This window comes from Silurus meridionalis, chromosome 2, assembly GCF_014805685.1.
Source record: "Silurus meridionalis isolate SWU-2019-XX chromosome 2, ASM1480568v1, whole genome shotgun sequence".
Classification (NCBI taxonomy): Eukaryota; Metazoa; Chordata; class Actinopteri; order Siluriformes; family Siluridae; genus Silurus; species Silurus meridionalis.
Genome location: NC_060885.1, coordinates 27184865 through 27194201, shown reverse-complemented (window position 1 = coordinate 27194201; position 9337 = coordinate 27184865). Strand labels below are relative to the sequence as shown.

Genomic DNA, 9337 nt, shown 5'->3' with positions numbered 1-9337 from the left:
GAGGTGATTTGTGGTCAGAGTAGGGAACAAGGTTGAGACGAGCCTGGAGAATTGGAGGTATGCTACAGGAGTAAAACAGAGAACATGTGTGAATGAGAGTGAGGACACTCCACTGACCCTGTCTAACCCTGCGCTTTGACCCCAGCTTAATAACATCACTGAAATATACGAAGAAAGAATTTTACTATGTTGTAGTAAAAATGTTTTAAGTAAAAACCTGTCATTCTATGAATACAAAAATTAACGCACGTAAGCATGGCTGTGATTTTAGGGGTACAGTCGTCAAGTCAAGAAGCTTTTATTGTTATTTCTACCATTTATAGCTGACGCAGTACACAGTGAAAATGAGACAACGTTCCTCCAGAACCCTGGTGCTACATTAAAAACAGTGCAGACAGACAACACAAGACAGTATGTTATACTGTCATATATGCATAAAACAAAATACAATATAGCGCAAACCTGATGTATACTCTGATTATACAAATTTAGTCGTGTAGTCGTGATTTTGGGGGGAAATGGTAGCTTCAAGCATACATTACATTTAACTTTTACTTTTGACATTAAATGGATTGATTAAGAACTGTAATTTGTAGTAGTGACTCCTTCACAGCAGGGGTCGCAGTAGCGAGCTGCCGCGCTCCAACTGGCCAACAAAACAACTAACGAAGAAGAAACCTGCAGAGTGGCACGCGTGTGTGTAGAAAATGGGCAAAAGAAGGCAAAAAAGCCAGAATGCGAGCAATTTAACTAAAAAACAGAAGAAACACCTAAAAGAATTTGGGGAACAGCATCCGTTTGATGATGAGTAAGCGCTGTTTCATCTGTAAAATGTGGATTTATCACATTTTAGAAGGCTTTGTGTAGACTGTAGCTCACGGCTAGCGAATACTGTAAGCGCACGAGCCGAACTTTCAATTAATAGAGAATAATCCGATGTATTGCGAGTTAATTTCTTTCATTTTATTTGTGTGGCTTTATAATGTATTAAACACGACTAACAGTCAGATTACAAAAATCTTCCAAATCAATTATTTTATTTTAAAAGAATATAAAAATTGATAGATTTGAAATGTTTTTTTTTTCCGGTTTTAGTGTGACTGAAAGGGCTGAGAAAACACAGATTGTCCGCTTGGTGAGTGTTTCATATTTAACATAGACATTTTTATTATTGCATGATGAATGAATCTGGGTTCGGGGTGTAACGGTACACAATAATCACGGTTCGGTACGTACCTCGGTTTTTAAGTCACGGTTCGGTTCAGTTACGGTGCTGTAAGGAGAAAGAAATGCAAAACATAAAATTGCTTGTCGTTTTTTATTAACTCAGTTTATTATATTAACATATGTAAAAAATCAGCAGTTAGTTTTTAAAACAATTTTAAATAAATACCTGTTTTTTTTAAACATATAAAATATTTTATAACGTTTTTTTATATATGAAAAAAGTTGAAACACATTTTGTATTAAATTGATTAAATAAAAAATAGAAACAAATGAATTAAATTGTTTACATTTGTCAGACCCTGTTTTGGTAATGCAGGTGTGTGTGTGTGTGTGTGTGTGTGTGTTAATTTTCTAAAGATATGTTTTACTTACAACAAATTTAACAAATGACTTAACATTACATCCTTCATTCATTTATTCACTCCCTCAAAATGTGGAATTGTCAGGAATTTTCTGCTTTTAAGAGAAATTGTTGAAGCTGGACATAAAACTCTAAAGAACCCATAACACTAGACTGTCGTAAAAACAGAGTGAGTAGGCACAGTGACACTGCACTCTTTTTGTATACCCCTGAAGTTTTCACGTTTAATCATAATAAAAAATGCACTCTAGGTGCAAAGCAGAGACCAAACACATTTTCTGTCCACCAACTAAAATGTTCATGAGGGATTTTGTATTTGAACTGAAAGGATTTTATTCACTACACTTGTGCATTGAACCGAAAGTGCTGTACGTATTTGGTACGAATATGCGTATCGCTTCACACATAATATGGGCATATTTTATTTTTTCAGACACGGTTTCTTTCACCTTCCTACTGTGTGTCTGTGTGTGTGTTTAATAACAGGAAAGTATTTTTTGTCTCCTCACAGGCCAACAGTCCGGAAAACTCCGGTTGCGAGAGTGACGAAGAGCAGGAGGAGGAAAAACCGACTGCGTATGAAAAGCTGCTGTTGAGTATAAACACCACCGCATCTGCTGATGAGGAGGAGGAGGAAAGTGAGGAAGATGAGGAGGAGGATGTACAAGAGCTGGTCCACCATGATGAAGGTTTGTGTGATTGATTTTCTCCTTAATTTTGTGTCTCAGTGATTTTAATGTCTAAATATCGAACACTGGGCATTTCTGAAGGAATTCTTCTGTGACTGAACATTAGAAGTTTCAGTTGACCAACGGATGGTGCAGGTTCAGTCCCTGAGACTCGCCCACTTGTGGAAAAAACATGAAAAAGAAGGCTTAGTTAGAAGTGGGATCTGGACAAGAGGACAGTGAAGCCTGGGGCAGGATTCCTGATGATCCTGAGATTCTAAAAGCTGGAGAACACATTCTGGATGTGGACAGCCAGTAGTAAGAGGTTGACTTCTGAAAGCTTGGAGCTGACCTGGAGACCGGATTCTCAAATCAAAGAACATGATTCTGAAATCATAAGCAGATTTGTGATTCCAGACTCTGGGGCAGAATTCGCAAAACCCAGTCTTTTATTTAGTCTTCTGTTTGCTCTTCTCTTATTTTCTCTACATTTATCCTGGATTAGGGATCAGGAGAATTTTTTTTTTCTCTTATAAAAGATGATGGAGACACAGAGCAGAGTGGAGATGATGGAGATGCAGATGGTGGTGATGCTGATGAAACTGCTGCAGGCTTCTCTGAGGAAGAGGAAGCTGAAGAAGATGGGAAGCAGAAGGAGCAGGGTGAAGAGTTCACCGATAGAACAGGTGAAGCACGGTTCAGTTTGGAGTCGAACCTGCCGGTGGACGGAGAGCAGCAGAAAACCGACATGTCACAAGAAGGTCTGGGTTTTTCCCTACAATTCTTCTAGTTGAATGTGCATGTTTTTGGTTGGTAATGAATGGTGCTGAAGGTGTGTTCTGTGATTCTCACACACACACACACACACACACACAGACATGTTTGTAGTGCATCAGGACATCGAGCTGAGTGAAGATGAAGTGACCAAATGCTCAAACGGTTCCAGAATCAGGAATCAGGTTAAGGTATGAATTTTTTTCTTCTTCTCCAGTCGCCATGACTGAAAGATTTTTATTTATTTATTTATTTTCCCCCATGTTTTTGATTGTTTTTGTCATCAGTGGTCCAGACTCGGCGTTCTGCACTGCTCACGCCCCCTGGAGAGGTTTCCCGCCGTGGCCCAGTCCTCATCCGTCTCTCTCCCGATCTTCCATAAAGCGCTGGAGCCGAAGTGGCGTTCTATCAATCGCTCTTCCACACCTGAAGGGGGCCACACGACAGGACTCAGTGACCTGCAGGACGAGCTGCTGAGGCTCATGGGTAAGAAAAAACGCATCCCAAACCGTGGATGCATCCCAAACTGCATACTCTATAAAACCATCATCAGTTCGCATTGGCTGTGTCTCAAACCACTCTTTATATAGTGTACTATGCTCCCTGCTTACTTTATAGGCCACGTTAGTAATATTTCACTGTCACTGTGGATGTGTCCCAAAACACCCTTTATATTTACTATAGGTCACCTTATACACTGTTGTGGCCATGTCCCAATCCACATGCCCTGTTCTCTATATAAGGTCATCAGTCCACAGTTTCAAATCACCACATAGACACCTATATTAGTCCACACTAGGAGATATTAAACATAGTTGGGTGTGTTCCAAACCATGTAACCTGTTCCCCACATAGGCCCTAGAAACACCATTGCTAGTTCACTTTGGTTGTGTCTCAAACCACATGTTTGGTTTACTGGGTATTAAATATATATTGTTATGAGTTCACAGTGGGCGCAATCCAAATCAAACACTTTATATATATATATATATATATATATATATATATATATATATATATATATATATATATACTTTACTATATATATATATATAGTCGAATGGTGAGTTTGTGTGTGCTGAAGAGGTTTTTTTTTTTTACACACTGTTATCATAATAGAATGTATATTAACATATCGGGAGAAAAGCAGAAGTTCAATGTGAATTCTGATATCGAGCACAAATTATGATCAAAAAGGCACGGCCCTCGTTTCATAACACATCTGCGACTATGAGATTGGTAGTTAAATCGGGTTCCTCCTATCAAAGCATCGAATCTTTGACTATTTGGGGTCACTCATGCTAGTGGACCTCGGAAACCTCACAGTGGGCGTGTCTTAGCCCACAACTAGGGCGGTGCATTTATTTTATTCTCAATGTCTGTAGGTTCCTACAGGGATGTTTATTACCCAGAATGCTCTGTGCTGGGCGGTGTAGCAGAGACTCGCCGAGCGTATTGTCTCCACGCTCTCAACCACGTCCTGAAGGCCAACTCCAGGGTGCTTACCCATAATGCTATGCTGAAGGAGTCTAAGAGCGGGGACGAGGACGAGTTTCGGGATCAGGGGCTCACCAGACCTAAAGTACCTCCTCACTGCTTTATAGATCACATAGAGTTCCGAGTGACTCCTTCATCCTGAGCATGAAGCGTTTCCTCCTGCAGGTTGTGATCCTGGTGCCGTTTCGTGAAGGAGCATTCCGCATCATCCAGACCTTCATCTCGCTGCTGGAGAGCGACGGGAAAAAGATGGACATCAGCAACAAGAAGAGGTTTAAAGACGAGTACGGAGACGAGCCGGAGTCCAAACCAACTGTTCAGCACCGACCCGACGATTATCACACCATCTTTTCCGGAAACGTGGACGATCACTTCAGAATCGGTGTGTGTGTGTGTGTGTGTGTGTGTGTGTGTGTGTGTGTGTGTGTGTGTGTGTGTGTGTGTGTGTGTGTGTCATATCACGTACACAAGGCTGTGAGGTTCTTGTAGATAAGTAATGGGCGCTTTTAGCCTCCATTTTATCATCTCTAGCTCCCTCTTCATCTCCCTCTCTTTCTCCTTTTCTCTCCTTCTTCATCTCTCCTTTATCTCTCCCTCTCTTTTTCTCCCTCCCTCAACATCGCCCCACCCCCCCCCCTTTCCATCTCTGTCTCTATGTCTGTCTATCTAGGCGTGTCGATCCTGAAACGCAGCATGCGTCTCTATTCCCCGTTCTACTCGTCAGACATCATTGTGGCGTCCCCTCTGGGCCTGAGGCCGCTGATCGGTGTAGACGGAGAGGCTCAACGGGATTTTGACTTCCTGTCCTCCGTGGAGCTGTTGGTTCTGGAGCAGAGTGACATGTTCCTCATGCAGAACTGGGAGCACGTGCTGGTGAGGAACCTCGAGCGTCAGATTGAGTACTAAACCTCAGGAAAGACTGAACTGACTTGTTTTTTCGATGACGTGTTTTGCAGCACGTGATGAAGCACGTGAACCTGCAGCCACGCGATTCTCACGGCGTGGATTTTTCCCGCGTGCGCATGTGGAACCTAAACAACTGGGCGAGGTTTTACAGACAGACGCTTGTGTTCAGCTCCATCCAGGAACCACAGATCAACAACATTCTCACCAAACACTGCCATAACTACAGGGGACAGGTACACACACACACACACACACACACACTCATTTACTCACCAGGACCTACAGATCAACAACATTCTCACCAAACACTGCCATAACCAAAGGGGACAGGTACACAAACACACACACCTTTGTCTTTTATTGTTTTACTTATATACATTGCCTGATTCATCTGAGTCACATGATTCACCTGATTCTCTTATTTAAGAGAAGATATTGCTGTAATATATTTTTTCTTTCTTTGTCTGTCTTAGGTTTCAGTTAAAAACCTTCCTAAAACAGGCTCCATCTGCCAGGTGGTTGTCCAGCTGCCCCATGTGTTCCAGATGTTTCACTCGGACAGTTTCATGGACCAGGATGACAGGTGAGAGATGACAAAATATATATTTATTATAATAAGTTAATTATGGTGTCCAAAAATTAAGGTGAGCAACACTGATGGAAAAAATCTCACTGTGATATGCACAGTGAACACTAGAGGGCGCAATTGACCTAAACATTATGTGCCTTTGATTCGGTCCAGACAGCCTACAGTTTTTTTTGCCCAGTTTATTTATTTATTTATTTATTTTCCCGGTTTAAACTTCAATGTAAATATGCTGTAAAATTACATCTGTCACAATGCTCCAGGTTCCAGTTTTTCGTGGACAAGGTTCTCCCGCAGTACCGGGACTCTGTGATGTCACACACGCTCATCTACGTGCCGTCGTATTTCGATTTTGTGCGCGTGAGGAACTTCCTGAGGAAGGAGGACATGAGCTACGCGGTGATAAGCGAGTACACGCCGAAATCCGATGTTTCCCGAGCGCGCCACTACTTCAGCAAAGGGGAGAAACAGTTCCTGCTGTTCTCTGAGAGGTTCCACTTTTATAAGAGGTGTGTGTGAGATCTATGTTCTCTGTTTCCTAATTTTAATTTTCAGTGGACCTCCTCTCCCTGACTCCTTTTCACTCACTCCTTCTCTCATTTTCTATTCCTTTGTCTGTCTCTTTCTATCTCCATCTCTTTCTTTTCCTCTCTCCTCATTTGTCTTTATCGCTGTATCTGTATGTCTTTCTGTGTATGTGTCTGTCTTCTTTTAATATTCTCTCTCTTTCTCTCAGGTACACCATTAGAGGAATCCAGAACGTGATTTTCTACGCTCTACCCACGTACGCTCATTTCTACAGCGAGGTGTGTAACATGCTGCAGGTCGGCGGCTCTGACGGAGCAATGAGTTCCTCCTTCACCAGCACGGCTCTTTACTCTCGCTACGATGCTCACAGACTGGCGGCCATCACAGGGGTTGAGCGAGCTGCGAGCATGACACAGTCCAACAAGTCTGTCCATCTTTTCATCACGGGGGAGGAGAAGCGTGTGTGAGTGGGAGAGAAAGAGAAATGACTATACAAACACCCATGGCAGTTTATTCATGTGTTACTTGAGTCACCTGATTCACCTGAATCCATTGAGTTACATGACTCTTGAGTCACCTGGTTCACTTGATTCACCCGAGTCATCCGTGTCACTTGAGGCATCTGGTTTACCTGAGCCACTTTCAATAATTTTTCCCTTGTGCCACCTGGGCCACATGATTTATCAGTTAACATGATTCATTCGAGTCACATGAATAAGTAAATTGTTACACACACCACAGCTTGTTGTACAAGTCACATGTGTCAGGTGAATTTATTTATATACAGTACAGTAGCAGAGAACGTTTTTTAAAAATACCACCCCAGTTCCAAAAAAGCTTGGACACTGTGTAAAATGTATAAAAATCGCAATGCAATGATTTACAGATCTCATGTTTTATTTACAATACGACATAGAAAACATATCAAATGTTTAAACCGAGGAAATTTACCATTTTAAGGGGGTAGGAGGGGGTCATTTTAAATTTCATGGCTAGAACACATCTCAAAACAAGTTGTGACAGGGTCATGTTCACCACCGTGTAGTGTCACATCGTTTATCAACAGCCTGTATATGTCTGGGAACTGAGGAGACCCGTGGCACAAGTTTTGGGAGAGGAATTTTGTCTCATTTGCGTCTGATACTGGATTCTAGATGCTCAACAGTCCTGGGTCTTTTTTGTCATTTTTCATTTCGTGATGCACCAAATATTTTCAAATGGTCAATAGTCTAGATAGCAGGCGGCCAGTTCAGCACCTGGACTCTTCTACTAGAAAGTCATGCTATTGTAATAGATGCAGTTAGAATTGTTTTGCTTAAATATGCAAGGGCTTTGGATGGAGGCGTTTGTTTGCCCTAAAACTTGTATATACCGTTCATTACTGATGGAGCCTTTCCAAATGTGCAAGCTGCCCATTCCACAGACACTAATGCAGTCAGAAATCAGAGGTGTAGGCTGCCGAACTGAATGTTAACAATAATCCATATGGTCCCTCTCCTCTTTAGTCCAGAAGATGATGCATGGTTCCCAAAAAAGAAATAAATTTTTTTTAAACTGTTTAATTTTAACTACACTTTTTCCACTTTTGCTGCCCTGTAACAACTTATTTTGAGACGTGTTGCATCCATCAAATTCAAAATGACATTTTTTCCTTAAACATTAGTTTTTCTATGTTTTATTGTGAGAAAAATTTGGGTTTATGTGATTTGCAAATCATTGCATTCTGTTTGAATTCACATTTGAGTGTCGCATCTAAATCAGGGTTTATCAATCTGGCTTTAAGACTAAACTTCAGTTAAAAAAAAAAAAAAAAAGAGATATAAATATAGACATTTATATACAGTATTCATTGATTGTATTACAGATTCTTGTACTTTCTATAGAAAACCTGGTTCGGGGGTGAAGCTGTGTATGTGCTGAGGTTGTGATGTCATTAAATAAGCTCCACAGTTATGTGTGGAAGGTGTAACAGAAGAATATTTTGTATGATACACTTGTTAAACTTTTTTTTTTTTTTTTTTTTTTTGGCTTAAATTGCTACTGACTTTCAGTCTCAGGGTGACGGGGCTGTTTGCACTACAAAATAGCATCATTGGCGTTCAGTCTGAGTTCTGAGGCAGTGCCTCCTGAGTTCGAGCACATTCACATTCAGAATAAAAAATGTTTAGATATATAGACCTTAAACACATCAGTCTGTTTTTTGATCCGTCATTTATCATCTAAACTATTTATATTTGTTATGCTATAAAATAAATTATAAATTCCACCACAGAGATTATTTTTATTCTTTTTATTGCCTGTTTTTTTATTGTAAAAATTTTACATTTTATTATTATTAATTTGTTTATTTCATTTTCTCACTATTATTTATACACACATACAATCTGTCAGATGTTTTCTCTACCTCTGTCTTACACATGCTTTCGTTCATCTCATGGCTGAGAAACCTCAGCACTGACCTTGAAGTGACCTCACAAATGGCCCTAAGTGAGGAAATATCTGTCCCATGTTAAACTCCTCATTAAATAAACATTCTCACACACACACACACACACACACACGCCTCCTGTCCAGTGTGAGGAAACAAAAGCTTTCAGACTGTGGTTTGACAACATGAAAACGAAACACCAGTCATTACTTATGCATGACATGTCTTTTCTTACACACACACACCTGAGAGAACTTAGCTCCTTAACACACCAGAAATATAAACTAGGAGTGTGTTAGAGTTTATATTGTAATTGTATATAATAAATTAATTATATTCACGCTCTTTATGTTGCACCTTAT

General features: G+C 40.5%; 1 protein-coding gene across 1 annotated transcript; it reads left to right on the top strand.

Moving 5' to 3' along the window:
• The first annotated feature begins 651 nt into the window (after nucleotides 1-651).
• utp25 (UTP25 small subunit processor component) lies at nucleotides 652-8818 on the top strand. The gene is made up of 13 exons (XM_046836461.1): nucleotides 652-808; nucleotides 1096-1135; nucleotides 2100-2277; nucleotides 2796-3017; nucleotides 3133-3221; nucleotides 3318-3516; nucleotides 4416-4612; nucleotides 4693-4909; nucleotides 5198-5400; nucleotides 5484-5666; nucleotides 5907-6016; nucleotides 6283-6528; nucleotides 6756-8818. The coding sequence occupies exons 1-13, from the start codon at nucleotides 708-710 to the stop codon at nucleotides 7012-7014; spliced, it is 2244 nt and encodes a 747-aa protein (XP_046692417.1). The 5' UTR covers nucleotides 652-707; the 3' UTR covers nucleotides 7015-8818.
• The last annotated feature ends 519 nt before the right edge of the window (nucleotides 8819-9337 follow it).

Coding starts and splice junctions, on each gene's coding strand:
- utp25 (XM_046836461.1), top strand. CDS start 708: ATGGGCAAAAGAAGGCAAAAAAGCCAGAATGCGAGCAATTTAACTAAA. Junction 1,136..2,099: donor AAACACAGATTGTCCGCTTG/GTGAGTGTTTCA, acceptor GTCTCCTCACAG/GCCAACAGTCCGGAAAACTC. Junction 3,018..3,132: donor AACCGACATGTCACAAGAAG/GTCTGGGTTTTT, acceptor ACACACACACAG/ACATGTTTGTAGTGCATCAG.